Source organism: Ovis canadensis, chromosome 7 (assembly GCF_042477335.2).
Source record: "Ovis canadensis isolate MfBH-ARS-UI-01 breed Bighorn chromosome 7, ARS-UI_OviCan_v2, whole genome shotgun sequence".
Classification (NCBI taxonomy): Eukaryota; Metazoa; Chordata; class Mammalia; order Artiodactyla; family Bovidae; genus Ovis; species Ovis canadensis.
The window spans coordinates 89,875,341-89,900,091 of NC_091251.1; the positions used below are offsets into that span (position 1 = coordinate 89,875,341).

The 24,751-nt window shown below is 42.1% G+C and overlaps 2 protein-coding genes across 2 annotated transcripts in view; one reads left to right on the plus strand and one right to left on the minus strand.

The window, feature by feature from the left end:
* ARG2 (arginase 2) overlaps window positions 1-6,130 on the plus strand; it is a 40,190-nt gene extending 34,060 nt beyond the window's left edge. The window contains exons 5-8 of the mRNA XM_069596880.1: window positions 2,198-2,292; window positions 2,467-2,571; window positions 3,496-3,632; window positions 5,657-6,130. Of these exons, the coding sequence (XP_069452981.1) occupies window positions 2,198-2,292; window positions 2,467-2,571; window positions 3,496-3,632; window positions 5,657-5,862 (543 nt within the window). The 3' untranslated portion in view covers window positions 5,863-6,130. The remainder of the gene's footprint in view (window positions 1-2,197; window positions 2,293-2,466; window positions 2,572-3,495; window positions 3,633-5,656) is intronic.
* VTI1B (vesicle transport through interaction with t-SNAREs 1B) lies at window positions 6,090-24,502 on the minus strand. Its single transcript, XM_069596882.1, has 6 exons — window positions 22,868-24,502; window positions 13,599-13,657; window positions 11,790-11,981; window positions 9,477-9,650; window positions 7,627-7,688; window positions 6,090-6,421 (listed from the first exon to the last, which is right to left on the minus strand). The coding sequence occupies exons 1-6, from the start codon at window positions 22,980-22,982 to the stop codon at window positions 6,325-6,327; spliced, it is 699 nt and encodes a 232-aa protein (XP_069452983.1). The 5' UTR covers window positions 22,983-24,502; the 3' UTR covers window positions 6,090-6,324.
* Window positions 24,503-24,751: the final 249 nt, after the last annotated feature.

Consider the following 24,751-nt stretch of genomic DNA (forward strand, 5'->3'; position numbering starts at 1 on the left):
ATGATCCAGTGGATGTTGGCAATTTGATCTCTGGTTCCTCTGCCTTTTCTAAATCCACCTTGAACATCTGGACTGTTGAAAACTGGCTTGGAGAATTTTGCTACTTTGCCAGCCTGTGAGATGAGTGCAATTGTGCAGTAGTTGGAGCATTCTTTGGTATTGCCTTTCTTTGGGATTGGAATGAAAACTGACCTTTTCCAATCCTGTGGCCACTGCTGAGTTTTCCAAATTTGCTGGCATATTGAGTGCAGCACTTTAACAGATCATCTTTTAGGATCTGAAATAGCTCAACTGGAATTCTGTCACCTCCACTAGCTTTGTTTATAGTGATGCTTCCTAATAAGACCCACTTGACTTTGCATTCCTGGATGTCTGGCTCTAGCTGAGTGATCACACCATCATGGTTATCTGGGTCATTAAGATCTTTTTTGTATAATTCTTCTGTGTATTCTTGCCACCTCTTCTTAATATTTTTTGCTTCTGTTAGGTCCATACCATTTCTGTCCTTTATCGAGCCCATCTTTGCATGAAATGTTCCCTTGGTTATCTCTAATTTTCTTGACGCAATCTCTGGTCTTTCCCATTCCACTGTTTTCCTCTATTTCTTTGCACTGATCACTGAGGAAGGCTTTCTTATCTCTCCTTGCTATTCTTTGGAACTCTGCATTCAATTGGGTATATCTTTCCTTTTCTCTTTTGCCTTGAGCTTCTCTTCTTTCCTCAGCTATTTATAAGGCCTCAGACAACCATTTTGCCTTTTTGTATTTTTTCTTGAGGATGCTCTTGATAACTGCCTCCTGTACAATGTAACAAACCTCTGTGCATAGTTCTTCAGGCACTCTATCAGATCTAATCGCTTGAATCTATCTGTCACTTTTGTATAGTCAAGAGATTTGACTTCAGTCATATCTGAATGGTCTAGTGATTTTCCCTACTTTGTTCAAGTCTAAATTTGGCAATAAGATTGAGTTGATGTTCTGAGGCACAGTCAGCTCCTGGTCTTGTTTTTGCTGACTGTATAGAGCTTCTCCATTAGGCTGCAAAGAATATAATCAATCTGATTTTGGTATTGACCATCTGGTGCTGTCCATGTGTAGTCTTCTCTTGTGTTGCTGGAAGAGGGTGTTTGCTATGACAAGTGCATTCTCTTGGCAAAACTGCTAGCCTTTGCCCTGCTTCATTTTGTACTCCCAGGCCAAATTTGCGTTACTCCAGGTATCTCTCTTGACTTCCAACTTTTGCATTCCAGTCCCTTATAATGAAAAGGACATCTTTTTTGGGTGCTAGTTCTAGAAGGTCTTGTAGGTCTTTGTAGAACTGTTCAACTTCAGCTTCTTCAGCATTAATGGTTGGGGTACAGACTTGGATTACTATATTGAATGGTTTGCCTTGGAAGTGAACAGAGATCATTCTGTCATTCTAGACTGCACCCAAGTACTGCATTTTGGACTCTTGTTGACTACGATGGCTACTCCATTTCTTCTAAGGGATTTTCGCCCACAGTAGTAAAATTCACCAATTCTAGTCCATTTTATTTCATTGATTCCCCAGGTCCCATCTCCTGTTTGACCACTTCCAATTTACCTTGATTTATGGACCCAACATTCCAGGTTCCTGTGCAATATTGTTCTTTACAGCATCAAACTTTCTGTCACCAGCCACATCCACAACTGGGCATTGTTTTGCTGTGGCTCTGTCTCTTCATTCTTTCTGGTGTTATTTCTCTACTCTTTTCCAGTAGCATATTGGGCACCTACTGACCTGGGAAGTTCATCTTTCAGTGTCCTATCTTTTTGCCTTTTCATACTGTTCATGGGGTTCTCAAGGCCAGAATACTTCAGTGGTTTGCCATTGCCTTCTCCAGTGGACCATGTTCTGTCAGACCTCTTCACCATGACCCATCCATCTTGGCCCTACAGGGCATGGCTCATAGTTTCACTGAGTTAGATAAGGCTGTGGTACATGTGATCAGTTTGATTAGTTTCCTGTGATTGTATTAAGAGAAGGTATTTTATTCTTCAGAAGACTATACTGTTCTGCAGCTGCCCTTCTGAATCATTTCCACTTCTATCAGATCTTTCCCAGATTGTGTGTTTGCTGGTTTACACATACACTGGGGGTGAGAAAAGAAAGCATACCGCACACAGTGATTACCTTGGAGAGACTGAGAATCTCTGATGAGTCCTTCTCTTCACAGGTACCACAGCTCCCAGGATTTTCCTGGATCAAACCTTGTATCTCTTCCCCAAGTATTGTATATATTGGACTAAGAGACGTGGACCCTCCTGAACAGTAAGTTAATATGTTAGGGTTGAGTTTTGGTCCTGTCCTGGCCACTAATGTTCCATTTGATAGGTTATTTCTGGACTTAACCTGTTGTAGGTCACTATAAAGACAAACCCCACTCCCACATCTGATTGAAAAACTCCTCTTTAGCTAAGGCTTTTTTCCTTTATATCTCACCAGTTTTATTTTAAAGAATTATGATATCCAGTATTTTTCCATGAGAGACATAGATCGACTTGGTATCCAGAAGGTCATGGAACAGACATTCGATCTGCTGATTGGCAAGTAAGTAACTACAATGGATGTCTACTTCTAGGTCCCAAAGAGAACAGGGCAGTAAACTTTGGCCTGTCTCTTAAGATAATGACCTTATAAAAGCAAAACGTACATATAAAAAAATTCAGATCAGAAAGGGAGACTGAAACTTCAGTCATGTTCTTCTGGGGCTGGGAGGGAAAACTGCTCGGTGAATTTCTCTTTAGCTCCAATTTTAATGCTTATCTTTCGAGAGGAGAAGCATTCATCATTCCAACTTTTCTCTTCTTCCCAGGCTCAACTATTGCATCATCTGAAAATTTTATATTAAGCAAATCTTGGTGGTATAGAAAGATGACAGGTGAATGCTAATCAAATGCTAGTTAAGAACATTTTCCCAGTGCTGAGTCTTCATTTCTGGGTGATTAATTGCCACCTCGGTAATATACTGTTTCTTAAAGTGTTAAGAAGTATAAATAATTTACTACATAGGTGTTTACTATGTTACCTTCAACCATTTGGATGCCTGGGCTAAACTGAAGTTGGAATTGGGAGATGGTAAGATTGCAGTCATAAATTCAGAGCTGCGGTTCTACTGAGAGAGTAACTAACTGTAACCTAGACCAATCCAACTTCAACTAGAATTTGTCAGAACCCATGTCCTATGGAAGTGAGGAATTCCCTCTATTGACAGTTCTTAATGTAAGAGGCTCTAAAGCCCAGGGTAAATCAGAAATACAAACTGGAGTTAGTCTGAGGCACACAGAACTGAGGGCAAGACTGTGAAGTGGTGTGTAAGCACCTAACACAATAACTTTCAGAACAAATCTGGAAATCTGCTGTGTTAATAAAGTACTAGCATGAACAGCAGCAAAACCAAGGAGTTGTAGCTGTAGGAAGGACAAATAACCAAGTACAGCCCAAATGACTTTCTCTTGTTTTCCTCCTTTCAAGAAGACAAAGGCCAATCCATCTGAGTTTCGATATTGATGCATTTGATCCTACACTGGCTCCAGCCACAGGAACCCCTGTTGTAGGGGGACTGACCTATCGAGAAGGCATGTATATTACTGAGGAAATACACAGTACAGGTAAGCAGTGATCAACCTGTTAATTACCTAAATAGATCTGCTGAAGCCTCTTGCCTGCCAGGGGATCTTTTCTAGTATTACATGTCACTGGAGACATTGTTTCTCTTTAAACTTCTATAGCTAAAAGCCATGTGGCCAGGCTAATTTAGAGGCATGTTTGGACCTGGCTGATAACAAAATACATTAGGGTAACACTGAGTAAAAAAAAAAAATATTATCCACTTAAACACTTAATAAACACAAGAATAAACTGCCAAATTGATGTAGTTCTTTGCATCTGAATTGTATAAAGGCAGATGAAGACTAAAAGGCAAGCCCAAATAGCTCTAATTTTAACCCTGACACTATGAGACTGGTTCACTGGGAGTTAAGAACATCAAGCTGAAGCTTCCCTTGAAGATATTTCAAAGCTGGACAATACCTTGTGCCCTTTCATAGAAGTCTTATACTAGAGCTTGTTTGCTAGGACCTGTAATATGGGGATACTGGAAGATGAATGGCTGACAGGAAGAGGAGTAAACTGCAAGCTAGGGGATCAAGAGTAGCTACAAGAGGGGAATTCCCTGGTGGACCAATGGTTAGGACTTACTTGGTGCTTTCACTGCAGTGGCTGGGTTCGATTCCTGATTGGGGAACTAAGATCCCACAAGCTTCGTGGTGCAAAAAATTAGTAAAAATTTTTAGAAAAGAGTAGCTACAAGAGGTTACTGTCCCCAAACTCATACTCATTTGCAAACACTTTCCATTTCTGTCAGAAAACTCTTGGTTTTAAGGCTACTTTAAATGACCTCTCATTATAAAATTTAAACAATTACTGAATGGTACTTCATCAACTAGATAAAGCAGTTTGCTTAAATTAATCTACAAGGTGGCAGTAGTCTAGAAATATGGGTAGTATATGTTTTTAACAGTTTGTACCCTCCTGATTTACTTCTGGGCTATGCAAAAGGTCCACATTTAGTAGGTGGAAACGATACAGATGCGTGTGCAGGGACTGGTGGACACACCTGCTCACTGTAGTTCTGCACGGTGCACTGAACTCCACATTGCTCCTAAGGGACGGCACACTGTGCGGATGTGCTAGCATTGAATGTACATGTACTAAAATATAATATCCATAAGTCAATAGGTATATCCATCCATGTATCCAGGCTTTATGGCCACCCTAAATACTCAGATACTTGTATACTCCAATCTAGTTTCTTCTAGTGACTCTTAAAGGAGGTAGATTAACTTCATCCAGAATAACCAACTAAAGATAAACACCCCAGAAGTAGGGCATATATATGTTGATGGGGAGGGGCAGAGGGCAGGCCTAGATAGGTTCTTTTATGCTCTAATCTTCCCGCCTCAAACCCTTTGGCACAAGTACCCAGACCCTTACAGAAGGTAACTGGAGTTCAAACTAAATATGACCAAGTGCAAGATACTGCATCAGTCTGAAGGGAGACCTAAGAACTGTGTCATACATGGAGTCTGTCCTCAGAGTTCAAACTTGCAGGGGTGAGAGTAAGATATGCAGTAACAGCTATACTTTAGGACACATGGTGCCTTAAAAGTTACACAGCGCCAGAGTTCAGAAGTGGGAATAGAGTGCTGGCTAGTGAGACGTGAGAGATTTCATCACACAGCTACAGGCAGGCATCTGGCAGGTCCCTAGAAATACTGGAAATGATACATTTTCCCAACTAGACTGGAAACTCCTACTGCCACCCCTGCTTACCCCTCACCCCGGCCTTGCTCATCCTAACCAGAAAGCCTGTCAAGTCATGCCTGTTATGTTATTAAACAGGGATAACTGACTTAATTACTTTAAAGGTTTCTTTCAATCCTACTCCGGCATTACCAGTGTTTCTAACTTAAATTCATGCCCAAGAGGATGAGGTGTAAGGGCCTTCCTGACAGTGGGTAATTTTCTAGTAGAAAATGACCCTTTCACCTTGGTGTGTTCTACCCAGGTGGGACGACCCTCACTGAAAGAAGCAGCTAGGAAGTTTTCTTTTTGTCCTGCTTTGTGTTTTCAGGGTTGCTCTCGGCCCTGGATCTCGTTGAAGTCAATCCTCGGTTGGCTGTGTCAGAAGAGGAGGCCAAGGCTACAGCCAGCCTGGCAGTGGATGTCATTGCTTCGAGTTTCGGGCAGACGAGGGAGGGAGGGCATGTTGTCTACGACCAACTTCCTACTCCCAGCTCACCAGATGAATCAGAGAGTGAAGAACGTGTAAGAATTTAGGGAATACTGTTTGTTGACACATGTCACAGTGGGCATTCCAGAGCCGTGAGGCGTTTGCGGTGACAGAAACTGAATGATCATCTGGGTCAATACTGCCTTAATGAGAACATTTGTGCATTCTTACAATTGTAAAGTTTCCTTCCCTTTCATTTTGGTGACCGATAATAGTACTGTACATGTATTTGTTTTTTGACGCTCACAGGGTATTAATATGTTGGAGCACTGTGTAAACTTAAAGAAGTCATAAAGGACATTTATTACCTTGGTATATCATACTGGTCTTATTACTGTTCCTTCACATTTCAGTGGTCTTCCGTCTTCCTCCCTCCACCCACAGTCTGGCTACACAGTGCCTTCTTGAACCGCTAGTTCACAGCAGCAATAAGATTTTTTTCCACACCTCTAACGCCATTCATTCACTGAGTGACAGTTCTGGTCCACAAACCCTTCCCTACAGGAGGTTTAATGCCTGCGAAAGAATTTGTAATAAACCAGGCCTCCCAGAATGGCTAGCTCCAGTAAGATGACGATGGAAAGTAGCAGCTTGTTGGTTGTCACTCTACAAAGAGAAGCAAAGTGGGATGTAGTCAGAACTCTGGGTAACCTTATTTCTTTCCATTCTTAATACTGAGGAGTTTGACCTAGGGCCAAGGCAGGATACTGTGAGGCAGACTGAATTTTTGTTTGATCATGTAGCCACTTAGTAACCTGTAAATAATTACTACTATCTACCTCACAAAAATATTGAAAAATGGGGCAATAAGGTACCAAAACATACAAATGTTTTTTTTCTAAAATGTCTTCAAATAGTAATTAGTACTTCACTTTAAAAGTACTTTTTCTATGATGGGCTAATTAGAAAAATATTAAATGTACATGTGAAAAAGTATACCATATTTTAAATCAGTTGAATCAGATTTCAAAGTAGAAGTTCACTACCTAACACATCTACAGCTGTGAGGACACATTAGGAGAAGGGGTGGCGGGAGACTCCAGGGTCCAAGTCCAGCTTGGGTACAAGGAGGTGGTCCTGCTTTAGGATGAGTAACTAGAAGCTGGGAATGCCTTTCAATGTCTTCTCAAACTTCTTGCCTTTCTTTCTCTATAAAGGTAGAAATTTTTCTGACACTCCTATATTCTTTAACACAAAGAATCGAAATCGGACATTTCTTCCTGCTCCACAAGGAACTTACCACTGTTTTGGAAAATCTCATTCTCTTGCTAGTTCCATAACTTGGTTATAGTCTCACTCATACTACCTACACCGACTCACGCCCCAAATTCAGCCTCAGTGCCAATACTTCCCTTCTGCCCATGGCTCTGCTGCTGTCAGCACTTACCTAGACGGTTTTTTCTCAAGTCAGCTCCTTGCTAACAAGACAGAACTCCCAAATAAGGGCTGACTCCCATAAAGGGCAAGCAGAGCCAAAATCAAGTACGAAGCCATAGCAGTGAAAAGTTTTCTAATTAAGTTTTTACAAATTTATTTCCAGGAATGCTCTGTTCCCATGTGCTCTCTTCTTTAAGGAATGTAAACTAGGATAAAAAGTCCTTCCAGTAGACCAGTTTTCCATGGCTCCAAATCATACCAGCATATATACTTCCAAAAATGGATTTTTTTCCTGGGATACTTAACTATGTGATACTCTTTATTTCTTCTGTTTTATCAGTACCTTTGCAAGTCACAGTTTAAAGCTTTGACATTCTCAGCCGAAAGATTAGAATTAAGAGAAATTAATTCTGGGACTAATTTTTAAAACTTACTTTCTGGACATTGAGCGGAGAATCTTCCGACTTTTGCTCAAGTTTTCACTTGTATTTACCAGCTGAGAAGAGAAAATAGCAATTATTTCCCTCTTCTTACAGAAGTACACACTGTAGAACTGAACCTGAGTAAATTGACGGGTGTTAAAGGGTTTATGTTGAAAAACTCCCAGAAATCAAATCAATTTAAATGATGGCCTCTGTAAATAGAAGAAACTGGAAAGGACAAGATACTCTAATACTTATCAATAAGGCCTAGGAATGATTGTATCCCAAGGCTGCTGTGAGGAGACCTCTGGGACTGAGGGACCTCTAATCCTTCACTGTGGCTACACAAAACAAAGTCTTCAAGTGTACCTTGCCAGTAACCGAAGTAACTCTGAGCAACTTAAGATGTGAATTTCATCAGCCAAACTCCAGGAGAGCCTCCTGAGTTAATGTTTGTTTTTATAGGCTGGTGGATTACCACTTTTGAGATCTGGTTCTTTTTCCTTTTTTCTTTACCCTTTTAAGAGATACTTACATTGAATTATGAAAGGAATTAATCTTTTTTTTAAAAGCCTTTTTTTCCCCCTTTTTGTTGCCTGTTACTAACCTATATAGCTGGAGGATATTTCAACAGATGCCACCTGCCATCTGTTCCTGTTCACCAGTGGCCTTGGTTAAGTTGATCTCTCAGCTCATTCCTCAGCTTTTAAATTCAACTAATCCATCTAGTAAGTTCAAAAGTAAAAACAAATAAACCATGCAATCTGCAAACAAGCTGCTTTCTCTGCAGCTTACTTGAATTCAGTACTTTACTGTGAATTTTCACTGAGGAGGGTGATACCTGACTTGATTTTAAGAGTGGAGAATTATGGCTACTAACATGGGAAAATAACAGCTCAGTGTGGGGATTTGAGATGACCTTCTCATATCTAAGTCTTGCCCACAGTATCTGTGTTTCGTTTATCTGCCTCATGCTCCTAATACAGCATTCCACTGGCAGTTTTTAAAATTCCTTTGCAGATGGTACAGAAAGGAAGAAATAAGTTGTTTTTCAGAGCCTCTTAGAGTGATAGTAGATAGAGGCCACAATATAGTCATCATTTGGCCTAAGGATTTTGTTTTCTCACAGTGATCTCCCTTAGTGTGTAGCAGTAGTGGTGTTAGTTGCTCAGTCATATCTGACTCTGTGACCCCATGGACTGTAGCCCGCCACGTCCTCTGTCCATGGGACTTCCTAGGCAAGAATACTGGAGTGGGTTGCTGTTTCCTACTCCAGGGGATCTTCTCGACCCAGGGATCGAACCTCTGTCTCCTGTGTCTCCTACACTGCAGGCGCATTCTTTACCACTGAGCCATCAGGGAAGCCCATGATCTCCCTTACCTTAGGTTAAGAAGAGTCCAGGATTAAACCTCTTTAAATTGTCGGTAGTACTATTTTATGACATGTGGAAAATAGCTTTGGCTCTAAATGACAGGAAAGCTAGAATCTTTTAAAGCAAATGTTGGCTTTCATAAGAATAGCAGGTGTTCTACTAGACGTGTGAGAGACAGAAATTTAGTTCATAATACAGGACCTAATAAAAGGATGGTATGGCTACAATGCTATTTGACAATCTTCAATAAATGCAGAAACTGGGTTTTATGCAATCTCACTCCCCCTGCCCAATGACCTCTAAATCTTACAAGTAAAATTACTTCCAAGGGATATGTTTTAGTCAAGCAAATTACGAACAGAGAAAGCATAAGAACCTAAAAAATCATACCCTGAATTTGGAACTGTGGTAGCTTCTGACAGCATCAGGGTGTAGTGGGCCCACCTACTTTCCCCATTTTTGCCCCTCTCCCTATCCACCCAGACTTACTCTATTCTTGGTACGTTCCAATTGGTCACGTTGCTCCCCCAGCTCTTCTATGATTTCTGAGCCAATCTGGTCAGTCTCTGCGGCAATACGATGAGAACGCTCAATACTCTGGGTGGCCCGGTTCAGGCTGTCAGTGCCTTGCAGAAGCAATGCCCTTTGAGACTGTAGCCGATTCTGACAGGAGTATGGAAGGGAATTGTTAGACTTCTTCCATTATAAATGAATTTATAAGAAGGGATATAATGTGTAGTAATTTTCATTACTTGTAAGACAATCAAAGATGCTAATGAATCAGACTACAAGAGAACCTGGGGTTCAATCTAGGATCACAATACCTCCCAGTCCACTGCTTGTTACATGTAAGTGAGGCAAGGAAAGGATTCAATACACCAGAGCATCTTCCTTGTGCTCCTGATGAATCTGAACTGACTCATGTGCTTCCTGGACTAACAACTTCTGAGAGGCAATGGCCCAGATCTGGGATGCAGGAGCTACCTGAAAATGCATACATCCTATCATTTTGATAGGGTAAACCAACTAAACTCTACCACCTTAGAGATAGTGTAATTCACTGAAAGTTCCCACTGATTGGTACTGAGTGACCACAGAATAAGCTATTCGTGTTTAGCACACACAGAAATCACTTAAAAGTGTGAAAGACTACTCCTCTCTGGAAAAAAGTAGCTACACTCTTGGTAAGCATCCAAAGAATTTCGCCTCAGGCCAAACACAGAAGACAAATACTGAAGTTGTTACACTGGTGATTTACTCTCAGGGGAGGTAGTATCTGGGGCCAAGTAAGCGCCCTATTTCTGAAACTCCACCAAAGTATTATTCCACCTATTCCTAAGCACAGGAGGCATGAGGACCGAAGCAGCCTTTGTCAGGCCAGAAATAACTACTGACAGAAATGGAGGCAGCTCTAAGTCCTCAGCTCTTCAGAGCACACGTGCGTACAAACTCTGGAAAAGGGGTCAGCTCACAAGGCCTGTTACTGAGCAGGTGACCATTAGCACTCGATACCACCAGTAAGAAGCTGAAAAGATGTGTTTCCAGATCAGAAGCAACAAGAAGGTTTTTTCACTTCATATACAGCATACAGACGAGTGAGTGAGGAAACCACTGAATAAGGCTGAAATGAACCCCAGTTTACACTGGCTTAAAAGCAGCAGGAAAACAGCATTTTTAAACATAAAAGATGAGGATTTTCAACTGAGTGGGCTTAAGAAAGAGCAGGGAGAGACAGTAAGGTCACATGAATCAACCCCAGATTTGGAACAGTAATTCTACTGAAAGTACTTTATATACCTATATTGTTTTTATAATTTCTGAAACTAATAATTTTAAAGCAAAATTATTGCTTGGAATTATCTTCCCCCCTTTTGTTTTTGGGGCTTTTTGGGTCACAGATGACCAAAGTCACTGTACACCTTTCATCTCACTTTTAACAAGCGCTACTTGCCTGCATTTTCCCACTCTCCTTTGAAAATTTTACATCATTCTCAAGTACTCTAGTTTTCACATCAGGAATGTCAGGCCACTATCATTTGAATATCTCTTAAGCCATATTTAGGAGGGTGCTTCACGAAACAGGATTTGTTTAATCAGCCTTTCTACATCCATACAGTCTGCACTAGTGGGCCCCCTTCCACTTCTCTCCCACATTACCAGCCAGGCCATTTCTACTTTGTGCTGTGGAATATAGTCCCAAATGTAACACATGAAATTTAACCTTTGTGAAGCTTTTCTCCTTTACCTACCTAGCTTCTTTAGACAGTTTGAGAATATACATTTTCAATTTAGTAGTCTAATTTTATAAATGAGAACACTGGAGGCTAGAGAGGCAGCCTGGCTCACTTTCTATTATGATGAAGTAAGGCGTCAGCCCCCTTTTTGGGAAGCATCCTGCTTTCTCTACTGTATCTGGGCTATTGGGCCATCTTGGTACAAATAACAATGCTCTGATAAGTTAAAATCTTAACTGAACTCTGGGGGGATATGTGAGAAAGAAACTGGATTGGTGAATCAGACTAGAGTCCAGGTATAATATGAAGAGGTAACACTTGTTTATCACCACTACCCATCAAGCACTGTTTTATACATAAAGGATACAAAAAAATCTAAACAGGTAAATTGCTTGGAATGATCTGCATTAAATTCAGTAGAAGCAGGCACCCAAGGGGAGAAGGGAAATTGGATGCAAGAAAGAAGAGGGAAAAAACCAGGCGTACTTGTGGAGTACTTGAACTGTACTCCACAATTTGGTTAATCATTGTGCCACAGACCCACAGGACAAAGATGGCTAAAACTCACCATATGCTCGTTCTCCACAGCGTATGTGCCATATTTCATGTCTCCTCGGGCCCCAGGAGTGGCTGTCAAAGGCGTACTTCTCACTTCCCGATGGAGTTTGGCAAGGTCCTTCCGGTAGGTTCGCAGCTTAGACATCATAGGGTTACGAAAAGATAGGGGTGCATAACGCAGTTCCTCTTCCATCTCTGCCAGCTAGGAAGGCAGAAAGCAGTGAGTAGACGGCCTGCTTCTATTCTCTCTCATATGGGTAATATGTCTAGTTTGGACTAATCAAACCACAAGCAATCCTAAATAAATACTCAACATGTGGCCCAGGAGGGGAAGGACCACACGTGACACCTTTACTTCATTACTGAGTGCTTGGTGCAGTGCCCAGCAGGCACAGAACAGGTCTTCAAAAGGTATGTGATGAATGAGTGAGAAAACTAACAAGTAGCTTATAGCTACTTATAGCTTATTAAACATTTTGACATGTATTCTCTCACAACAGATCAAAACGGTAGGAAATACTTTTACTTCATATATGAGACTTGAAGAAACCTGTTCAAGATTACATAAATCAGGATTCCAGATCTTCATACTCTTTTCAGTATACCAAGTTCTTAGCCTGTTATGGTCCAAGTGCTATCACGAAGCACTTAGGGACCTACTGTACTAAAAATGATTAGGGGTATGGCATCAAGGTTCTTCCCTTCCTCCACCTGAAAATCAACTGTCTGTGTCCATGTGAGAATAACCAGGGGTCCAGATCATTTCCATTTTTCTGGGACAAGTAAATTGTAACACATAGAATCATTTGTAAGAGCCCATGAGTCATTTTCTTCTGCTTTGGATGGCTAGAGTAGGACTGGTTAACTTTAGAAAATGCTACCAAGATGTTAACTGAAAAAGAGGCCTAGCTCTGTAACAGATATCACAGATATATGCCCAGTAATGCAGAGGTATTAGAAAAGTTTCTGGTACTCCCATTATGAAGGTGATAGTTTCCATAGTCTGGGAGGCTGATCCTCCTTCAAATACATGCAGAGCGGAAAAAAAAGGATGCAGATGGGCTTAACTTCTCAAAACTTCATTGGAATAAAGGAGGTATTCTTCAACAAACAATAAAGTTCTCTGGCTTAAAAAGAATTCTTCAGTCTACTCTGGGGTAGCAGATACTAGAGGCAACTATTTCTTTGGAGTGCTACCAGAGATCGAGATTTTAGCTCCAGCTTCCTAAAAGGGTTTGCTAAAGCTAGACACAATGCGATGAAGACAGAGGATCCTTACTTCTAAAAGGTAAGAGCAAAAATTGCTTTCTTTCTTTTTTTCTTAAAGAAAAGTCACAGGTTAAATGAAGCAGTTCTTAAACTGCTTAGCAACCTGGACCAACTTCTGATAAGCTTAGGATCCTGACTGAGAACTCATCCTGACCATGCATACCTTGCCCAAGGTACCAAAACCTATTTTTCAAAACAAGGCAATGTGAGTAGGAACCACCTCTGAGCTCCATTTTCTGTGACAGTAAATTTAACAAAGGAGAGTAAGTTATCTTAATGGCCAGCTTTTAAAAAGTGCTTTCAAAAGGCCACCCAGGTAAAAGGAGAATGTCCTTATTGTATCAGCAATGTTTTATCAAGGACTCACAGAGGAATCTTCAAGTTTTACTCAAATACCCATCCCCATCAACTGGCCTCATTTAGTAAGAAATAATCAAAACTAAGGTCAATAGACAGGAACAGTTAAATCTGTGATCATAATGTCATAAGCATTACTTCTGGCAAAGACCAACAGACAGGAAGAGGAAATAGGACTTGTTCCTGTTCTCACCGTTTCATTTGCTTCCTGTTGCTTTTCATCGAAATCTCTGATCAACAACTTCTTCTCTTCTGGAAAAGACAGATGAGTTTTAAATACTCAATCCTGCTTCCAAACATTTATTTGTAGAGAACATACCCTCTGCTTAGAATATATTCCCCATTTCCTTTCTGGGGGTACCCTACAGAACTTAATCACCCCTGAAAGACATTTAGAAAAGTAAGAGAACTAGTTACCAGAATTAATGGGGGGGGGGGAGTAGATGGATGGTATTATCACTGGCATTTAAGTGGCCAGGGAACAAGAATACCTAAACTAGGGACAGTCCTGTGTAACAATGATCTGGCCCCAAAGACCAACAGCATTCCTACTAAGAAAGAAAACAGGTCTAATTATCGTCAATCTTTTTTCACCAACCTAACAAAGGGACCAGGCACGCTTTGATCAATAAGAATGTTTAACAATACCAGTTCTCTGAAGTCTTCATCCCCATGGTAAATCACATCTCTACATTAACACTTATCCACTGCTTTTCTGCACAATATATTCAAAGCCCACCTACTTTGCTCTCTGGAGAGCCTGCAAGGCACACAGCACAAGTTTCTTAGCCATACCCACCGGCAGTGGTATAGGAAATGATCTAAAATACCACTGACTCACACAGGGGAAAATGTCATTCCTTGTTCAATCCTTTGCATCCTGTCATTTTAGTTCTAGTATGTCTTTAATACCTAAAAACTACTAATCTCCTCTTTAAAAAAACAGAACAGGCTTTAGCCTCAAAGCAAGGACATCTAACTAAACCAGCACTGTTTTGTCTTCATTGTAGCTTTTCTGATCATATAGCTAGGTTCTATAGATTTTTCATCTAAGGCAGTGATATAAAGTGTCCTTTTAAAGTAACTTTATATGTTAAATAAATGCATTTTACATGAAATACTGATATAAAGGAAATAATTACAGTAAAAATGGTGCTTAGACACACCACAATGATGAAGTGAGTACCTGGTAAACTTTGTATGGGGGGAAGTGCTGGGGAGTAAATGAGCTTAGGTTTTGGTCTTAGCTTTGGGCCTAACTCAACATGTAAGCCGGATAATTCTCTTCATCTTTTTGGGACCTAACCTCCCTCCTCGGCTAGGAAATGAGGAGGCAAATCACACCTAAGAAGGAAAACTTAGCCCTATTTATGAGGAGTTTGTTTTTTTTCAAATGTATACAGCAAAATGAATGTTCTCCCCGGAAATCTACACATACTCTACTTATTACCACAAACTGTCACTGTTTATAATATTTTTTGAACTCATCTTTTGGGATTACATTCACAATCTGGGATACTTTTTTTTAAATTGTGGTAAAATAATATAAAACTTACCATTTTGACCATTTTAAGTGTACAGTTAAGTGGCATGAAGTACATACACAATATTGGGCAACCATCACTGCTATCCATCTATAGAACCTTTGCATCATCCCAAACTCTACACCCAGTAAACACTAACTCCCTATATGCCCTCCCTTCAGACTCTGGTAACCGTGATTCTACTTTCTGTGTCTATGAATCTGACTACTCCAAGCACCCCCATATAAGAGGAATCATACAGTATTTGTCTTTTGTGTTTGACTTATCTTGCTTAGCATAAAACCTCCAAAGTTCCTCCATACTGTAGCATGTATGAGGACAATCTATGCGTTTTTCACTCAGTGTGATTTCTAAATACAAGCCAGCACTGCCATCAACTGAAGAAAGAGCAATCTTTACCAATGCCAAGAAAACAGTAGAGTATAAGACCTATGAAGGGATGGCATGTGGGTACTCAACATGCTATCCTAAGATTTTCTTGGATAATTTTGTTTACCCTGATTTTCATCTCACACCTTGACTTTCAAACCCAATCCCATGTTGGAAGTAACACCACTGTCATGCTTTATATAGATTTTACATTGTGTTAATCACATAGCATCTACCATGTCAGCTGTCCACTACTTTTTAACGTAAATCACTTGGCTGTATATATTCTATATTCTCAACTTGAGCTCAGTCTCCCTCTGAGTAGAGGAATTTACTTTTTCTTTTGTACATCCCATAGGTTCTAGAACTCTAAACCTGGTAGGGTGCTTCTTAGACACTGTTATTGCCTGCAAGAGTCAAGCGACAATCCACCCTTTACTAAGCGGCATTCATTGTCATGCGCATTCCCTTAATAGGTATTCCAGGTGAACTATTTTTCACCACACACTGCTCACAACGCACCACCCACCCCCTCAAAAGGAGAAAGTTCAGACAAAGCAAAAGGCCTACCTCTTGACCAGCCATGAGGTAACCACCATGAAATTACCACCACAAGTGAAAGTGTTAGTTGTTCTTTGCAACCCCATAGACTGTAGCCCATCAGGCTTTCCTGTTCATGGAATTCTCCAGGCAAGAACACTGGAGTGGGTAGCCATTCCCTTCTCCAGGCATCTTCCCTGACCCAGGGATTGAACCTGGGTCTCTCACACTGCAGGCAGATTCTCCCTGTCTGAGCCAGCAGAAGTGCCAAAGCAGCCTTATTATCCTTGAGTGGGCTATGTTTCCACCCATCAGCAGTGAAATAATATCTGCAATCAAGAATGGCTACTTCCATGGAGAGCTATCATATTTTACAATCAGCATTCACGAAAGTGTTGAGTGCCACCACTCCTCTGAAGAGACACATCTCCAAACGCAAGCACACTCACTCACTCCTGATCCAAGATGACAGAGTTCTATAAGGGCGCTCTGGTCCTAGATTTTTCTACATCTCTGTTAGTCCTAAGTTCTCCTCGTTTAATCTTTGTTAAAGGATATGAATATCTGCTTTCCTAAGAGACAAATTCTAGAATAATTCAAAGAAGGCAGCTGTATAATAAGAATTGGGGTAGGGGGGGTGGCAAGGTAGTCCACAGAGTCTTGATCCTTTCACTAACTTCCCTGCATGATTCTGTTATTCTCAGTCTTTTTGGAATACTCTACTCTCTGATTTCATAAGACATATATTCTCCTAGGAGTGCTCTACAGCCTATACACTTTTAAAGATTCAAGAGATGGAACCCCTACCCAACTGAGAGGTATCGATACCTGTTCCTTTATGCTTTGCTCAGAATTGTGAAATTAATGAATGTTAAGAGCTAAGATGGCCCTCAGAAATCATCTAGTCTAACCTCATTTTACAGTTAAGGAAACCAGAGCCTGGAGAAACTGTCTTCCCCAAGGCCATAGAAAAGAGAAGGTGTGTAGCAACACTAGTTACAGAATGCAAGTCTCCTGACTATGGCACTGTACACCATGTACACGATGGCACTGAGGGGTATTTTCATGCTCTCAAGGTACACAGGTATAATCCTTTCAAATCTCTTCATTCTTTAGGGAGCTAGAATTAACACTATAATCAACTACAAAACAGCAAGACTGATACCAGGTAGAATGGACACCGGAAACTCAGAAAAAATGAGCTACTCTAAATAACACTATTCTTGACCCCTCATGTCTTTCCAAACCATTCACATGTGAGTGACTCACTCTGCAGCCGAATGTTTGGTAAACTAGGTGCATGGCAGCACAATGTCTCAGACACGGAATAAAATGGAAACAGCCAGCTCTGAAAGTGCTAGAGGAAGCCCACCTCATCTCAACCAAGGTGGCAGCCTCTCCATCTTGTAGAAAAAGAAAAGAAGGTAGCTCAGTCATGTCCAACTCTCTGTGACACTCCGGACTATACAGTCCATGGAATTCTCCAGGCCAGAATACTGCAGTGGGTAGCCTTTCCCTTCTCCAGGGGATCTTCCCAACCCAGGGATCAAACCCAAGTCTTCTGCACTGCAGGTGGATTCTTTACCAGCAGAGCCACTTGTTCAGTTCAGTCACTCGGTCGTGTCCAACTCTTTGCGATCCCATGAATTGCAGCACGCCAGGCCTCCCTGTCCATCACCAACACCCGGAGTTCACTCAGACTTGCGTCCATCAAGTCAGTGATGCCATCCAGCCATCTAGCAGTTTGAATTTTCACAGCCCCAGAATGACTCATCTTGGTCCATTAGAACTGTGGAAATAACTTCAGTTTCACCAGGATCTTTAAAATCTGTGATTAATGCTTTTGGTGCTTCCTTGCAGCATTTCTAGGACCTACATCCTCTTTGCAGACCTCATGGTTAACCTGGATCTCACACCATAAAGGAAATTAAAGCATCAGATCACTCTAAGCCTGGTTCCTCAATTATAAATAAGAAATATAACAGCACTGACCTGTATAGTTGTCTGAAAAAGACAATATACATAACAAACACGCAGCAAATGCTAAGCACATTAGGGCTCAACAAACAGTGACTACCAGTGTTTTTAAAGTAAATTCCTAGGTAGGAAGAACTAAGCAAAAACTAAATTTAAAGAATATGAAGTGTTGGAAAAATTAAAATTCTGCAGTCAGTGAGTAACTGTGTTTACCAACCTGCTACATATGGTCCTCCATAGTTATCATTTTTTCTGGTTTCCAAAATAATGAAGTTTTGTGTATAGCAACTGAAATTTAAGTGAATTAAAGTGAAAAACTGAATAATTTTACAATGTTCATTACAACATGTGGAGAGATGCCTTCAGGTGCTACGAAACTAAAACTAGAAATCATGACTCTAGGTACTTACTGTATTGACTGGATAAGAATTTACAGCAGCCTGAGATATGTGGAGAGACCTCTTCAGATGCTGCAAAACTAAGACTACTGTTGTGGGTGTTTAAAGTAATAATGGATTAATAAGTATCACAAATGCTAATGGACTGTCACTTCCATACAAACTTCCTAAAGTAGGACACATTGCGTCTGTTAATCCTATCCTTTTTAAAAACAGGTGTATACATTGATTTTAAAAGTGATGACAATATGGAAAACATGGTAAATAAAATCACCTTCAGTTTCAACATTTAATCATATATTGAGTTACTATTCTCTTCCCAACAACTCACAGTATTTATACAACCATTCAGCAAATATTTATAGAGCACCAAGTATGTACTAGGCATTGTTCTAGGTGCTTGAGTGCTAAGTCGCTTCAGTCATGTCTGACTTGCTTCGACCCTATGGACTGTAGCCTGCACCAGGCTTCTCTGTCCATGGGATTTTCCAGGCAAGAGTACTGGAGTGGGTTGCCATATCCTTTTCCATCTAGGTGCTTAGGATATATAATTAACAAAACAGACAAAATATAGAGCTTACAACAGAAGAGGAGGGAACGCTTCCAAAGTCTTTTATGAGGCCAGCACTACATCGATACCAAAACCAGAGAACATCACAAGAAAAGAAAATTACAGGCCAATATCCCTGATGCAAAAATCCTCAACAAAATATTAGCAAAATGAAGGGCATTTTCCACCAAAACAGAACAAACAATCCAAAAATTTGTATGGAACCACAAGAGACCACAATTAGCAATTTTGAAAAAGAAGAACAAAGCTGGAGGCATCATGCTTTCTGATTTCAAACTACAGCTGACCCTTGAACAAGGGTATGAATTGGGCAGGCCCCCTTATAAACACATTTTTTTCAATAGTAAATTCTACAGTACCATATAACCTGTGGTTGGCTGAATCTGCAGATACTGAGGAACCTTGGATAGGAGGGCCAACAAGCTACACTTGGATTTTCAGCTACACAGAAGGTTGGTGTTCAAGGGTTAACTGTATATTATAAAGCTATAGTAATGAAAACAGTATGGTAACTGGCATTAAAACAGATTCAAAGCTCAATGGAATGGAAAAGACAGCCCAGAAAAAAAATCCACCAATGTATGGTCCCCAGCATATTTTTGTGCCTCTCTTTCAACCTCTACTCAGTCACCAGCATTCTCCTTCTAAAATACAACCATATGGTCCGATTTTTAGAATCTGTATTTTGTTCAGGATATTTGCATCTGTGTTCATCAGGGATAGTGGCCTGTATTTTTCTTTTCTTGTGATGTCTTCTGCCTTTGGTATCAACATGGGCTGCCTTTTAAAAGAATTTAAAATCCTTTACTGACTCTCCATATCAAGTTTAGATGTCTTAATGTGATATTTAGGTCCCTTAGTGGAAACAGTGTCAGACTTTATTTCTTTGGGCTCCAAAATCACTGCAGATGGTGATTGCAGCCATGAAATTAAAAGACACTTACTCCTTGGAAGGAAAGTTATGACCAATCTAGGTAGCATATTCAAAAGCAGAGATATTACTTTGCCAACAAAGGTCCGTCTAGTCAAGGCTATGGTTTTTCCTGTGGTCATGTATGGATATGAGAGTTGGACTGTGAAAAAAGCTGAGCGCCGAAGAATTGATGCTTTTGAACTGTGGTGTTGCAGAAGACTCTTGAGAGTCCCTTGGACTGCAAGGAGATCCAACCAGTCCATTTTAAAGATCAGTCCTGGGTGTTCTTTGGAAGGACTGACGCTAAAGCTGAAACTCCAGTACTTTGGCCACCTCATGCGAAGAGCTGACTCACTGGAAAAGACTCTGATGCTGGGAGGGATTGGGGGCAGGAGGAGAAGGGGACGACAGAGGATGAGATGGCTGGATGGCATCACTGACTCGATGGACATGACTCTGAGTGAACTTCGGGAGCTGGTGATGGACAGAGAGGCCTGGCGTGCTGCGATTCATGGGGTTGCCAAGAGTCGACTGAGCGACTGAACTGAACTGAAAGGTCTGGCTGTGTCTTACTTACCTCATCTACTATTGATCTCCTACACACATCTTGTTTCAGTCACAGTTCTGAATATTTGACTTTTCTTTTCCCCTTCCTTTGTTGTCTCTTCTCACTTCCCCTCTCAGGCAAATTCCCACTCAACCCTTTACACTCAGAAGTTCTCCTTTCTGAGAAGCTTTCCTCTCACTCCCCTACGGCCATGTTAGCCTTCCTGTCACGGTCTCAAAACTATCTTAGGACTCATCACACACTTTGGAAATCTCCCATTTAAGGCAAGAACTCACAGAACTCCCCAGACCCAGGATATTGAGTGATTCATAATTCTTGATAGATGTTTATTGAAAATACTGAATTCAATTACAGAGCATAAGCTAAATGCAAGGGATGTGTTATGTATTAATGTATTATTCAGTGACTATATTATTCAGTGCCTAATAATTCATGATAGGAAAGCTTTGGAAAGCCTATGAAGTCGTCTTAGTACAAGAAAAAAAGGATTCAGAGATGACACCCCAGTATGTTTGCTTAATTAAATCCAACTTATTCAACAAATATTTATTGAGGAATATAAACAAAGCAGTGAATAAAGGGACTGAAGGCTGTTGAAATTCTTATAACCTGAGGATATGCAAATACTATATAATACTTACCCACTGAACAACTAAGTGTTACCAGCAACTTGTGTGGAGACTATTTTGTACCTGGGTAGAAATTCACACCTTTTTGATTGTCCTCAGGTAGATGACAAAAGTGAATACAACTAAGTTTTCTATTTTTGGAAACAGAATGTCCTTTGGCATTATTTAGCCTTCCCTGATAGCTCAGTTGGTAAAGAAGTCGCCTACAATGCAGGAGACCAAGTGCAATGCAGGAGACAGGGGTTTCAATCCCTGGGTTGGGAAGATCCCCTGGAGAAGGAAATGGCAACCCACTCCAATCTGGGAAACGCCATGGACAGAGGAGTCCGGTGGGCTACAGTCCATGCGGTTGGAAAGAGTCAGACACGACCTAGCAACTAAACCACAACCACACCCTTACAAAAACAAATCTTGCAAAATTTAAATCAACACCAGGTGAAAAAAATGATCTATTTTTCAACCATGTAAATCAGATCCAATCACTCTCCTGTTCTGTAGCCTTTAACTTCAAGTCACTGTATTTAGATAAAGATGCAAATCTTTCACCAGGGTTCACGTGGCCCCACACAATCTGGCCCTTTAAAACCTTATCTATTACTATTATTTCCTTTGCTCATTCCACCCTAAACACACTGGCCCTTTAGTTCTTCCTAGAGCATACCAAGCTCACTTCTGCTTAAGGACTATTGCAGTACTATTCTGGAGAAGGAAATGGCAACCCTCTCCAGTCTTCTTGCCTGGAGAATCCCAGGGATGGGGAAGCCTGCTGGGCTGCCGTCTATGGGGTTGCATAGAGTTGGGCACGACTGAAGTGACTTAGCAGCAGCAGCAGTACTAGTCTGTCCTCCTGAAACTTATTTCTCCCAAATTTTTGCATGGTTCAGTCCCTTACTTCAAGTCTCTGCTCAAACGTTACCTCCTCAAAGAGGCCTTTCATGGCCATCCAATTTACAATTAGAGCTTCCCCATTCCTTGCCCTGCTTTATTTTCCTGTATGGCCCTTAACACCACTTCCAAATATTTCTATCATCATCGACCCATAAGAACAGAGGTCTCTAAGTCTTTTCACAGCAATTTGCAATATTACCAGCATCTACACAGTGCCGAGTGCACAGCAGCCTCTCTTAATAACTATATGTTAAACAAAAGTATGAGTTTCATTCTCATCAGAGTCATTCAATTCATGTGACCTTAGGTAACAGAGCAAACACTCAAGCTTCCACGCTTCAGGAAAAGCAATGAAAGTCTCATCAGCCTTGCCATCAAGATCTACTTGTTTTAAGGCAAAGAACTATGATAGACCTTCCTATACAGATTCAATCAAAAAATTCTTAGCTCCCCCAAGACAAGCTTGCAGCACACTGCATTATGAAATCAAGGGGCAGGAAGGTCTAAGCAGAGGTCATAAAAGGATCGCACCTGAAGGCCACCATCCTCATTTTAAAGACCAATCCCTCCCCCAACCCCTACCCGCCCCCAAGACTGGTTATTTACACCAGCCTCCAAAGTTATGATGGCTTTGGATTTTTAACCCTTTTTGTGCTACAGGTCCTTTGCCAATCTGGTGAAAACTATGGGCCTCTTTGGAGAACACTTTCAAGCGCGGAAAACAAAGTACTGAGAGCCACAAAGAAAACCAATTATACTCAGTTTACAGATTTAAGGGTCACAGGTATAAGGTCTCTCATGCCCATCTTGCCACAGTGAAAATGAAACGAGCGAACTCTGAAGGCAACAGGGGATTCAAGAGAGAGATGACACTCCGTGGTGGACCCCTGGGTACCTAAGTGGCAGCACGAAGATTCTGGACGCCGGGACTCAGCCAGGCCTAGGGGGCGTGCCTGAGGACGCCAAGCGAGAGACGGGAGGGTGGGTCTGGAAAGGAGGTGGGGGTTCTTCCTCCCGGTGCTAGCGGAGCGCTGTTCCCGTTGCCTCATCCCGCCCCCACCTCACCTGTCCCTGCCATCCCCAGGAGCCGCTCCGGCACCCCTCGTAGGTCTTCATGGAGGCCGCGGAAGATCTCGTGCAGTTTCTCGAAATGCTCCGAGGAGGCGGCGGAGGTGGCCATGGCGCAGGCCGCTCTCGAGCAGCGGGCGCCGAGATTCTGGGCCCAGGGCCCGCTCCTACTCCGCCGTCAGCCGCCCAGCCCCTCAGGCATCACGGCGACCGCCGCCACAGTCCCCCGACGAGGCGCTTCCGGGGCCGCGGCGGGGTCCTCCCGGGCCGGAACGCCCATCCCCTGCTTGCCGTCACTGACGGCGCGCCGGGCGTCAAAGCCTGACAGAAAGTTAGTCTGGCTCCGTTGCCCGGGAGACTTCTGAAGGGGCGGTGGCGCTTTGGCGCGAGCGGCAGTCTCGGAACCCCAGAAATACTCAGTCCGAGGCTGTAGGGAAGCCGGATGGCGGAAGGAAAACATGGGCACCCGCGGGCCGGCCGACGCGGGCGCCTCTTTCCTGGGCCCCGCCTTCCGGCAAGGGTGGGGGGGCTCTGCAGTGCATGCCGGGGGTTGTAGTTCGGCACGAAAGACGCTCCGACTCGGAAGTCACGAGTTGCCGGGGGCGGTGGTCCTGCTGTAACCGCGGCCGCCGGCGTGACCGCGATGCGCAGCGGTTAGGGTATCAGTTGGCACCTGGCCGTCGTCGTCATTATCATCGCACTGTGACTATCCTGATTTCCTCAGTTCACATTCCGGCTGTTAGCTTTCAGTTCTCAGAAGATAGTAGGACCAGGTGCCTGCCTGCCCCCGAGTTGAAAGCACTTTTATTGGGGAGCAGGTGACTGGAGTGACATGCTTTCAGGAGTGGCCCCCGGACAGCAGTGCGACCCCTCAAATATGCGCTCAGCCTCTTACTTGGGCTGAGCTCATATATCGGCTTGCTCATGCAGTCATTCACTCAGCAGGTGTTTGTCAATTTAACCATAGCCTTTATGCTGGGTTCTGGGCATGTGTTGGTGAATAAAAGATTCATCGCTTGGATAACTTATAATGTAGTGAGCAAGACAGACCTGGCTTCACCATTAAGTGTAATGTGTTAACGATTACAAAGCCTTTTCCTGCACTCTGTGGGTTCCCATGGTTAGTGGGAGAAAATTCCTATTTCCGTTGATTACATGGTTTGCCTATGGAGTTCATTCTGAAATGTTTCCTTGGCAGCCCAATACTGAAGACTGCCCACACATTAAGATACATTTGACTGTTCGGGGGAAATGATTTGGTGATGTATATACCTCCTGGGCCCTTATTTTTATTAGACTGAGTTCATTGGCCTTTGATTCAACAAACATTTGTTGAGCTCTTTGTGTAGCCAAGTCTGCAGTTGTTAGTAGCAGTGTACTGTGATAAGTCCCAAGAAAGTGAAAAGTGTCAGTCGCTCAGTTGTATCCAGCTCTTTGTGACTCCATGGACTGCAGCCTGCCAGGCTCTTCTGTCCAGGGGATTTCCTAGGCAAGAATACTGGAGTGGGTAGCCATTCTCTTCTCCAGGGGAATATTCTTGACCCAGGGATGGAACCCAAGTCTTCTGCACTGCAGGCGGATTCTTTATCACTGAGACACCAGTATTCATTGAGCATTCAGAGATAGCAAAGTCTGGGATTGTTAGTAGTAGTGAATAGCATTGTGTTACAGAAAAGGCAGGTACAAAAAGGAAAGATTATAAATAGCCTGGGTTGGAAAAAGTGGTCTTTGAACAGTGTCATAAAAGATTAGCAGAAATGGGTGAATGAACAATCAAATTATCAACAACCCAAGTTAATAACATTTGAACTGAGACTGCACTGTGGCAAACTCTGGGACAAATTGTCCTCATGAATGAGGACTGATTGCATAACCATAGTA

Bases quoted from the DNA above. Each gene is read 5' to 3' on its own strand.
- VTI1B (XM_069596882.1), bottom strand. From the start codon at position 22,982: ATGGCCACCTCCGCCGCCTCCTCGGAGCATTTCGAGAAACTGCACGAG. The intron at 9,651-11,789 runs GTGAGTTTTAGC...TACTCCTGTCAG, and splicing joins CTGTGGAGAACGAGCATATG to AATCGGCTACAGTCTCAAAG. The intron at 7,689-9,476 runs GTAAGTCTGGGT...TTCTCTTCTCAG, and splicing joins TGGAACGTACCAAGAATAGA to CTGGTAAATACAAGTGAAAA.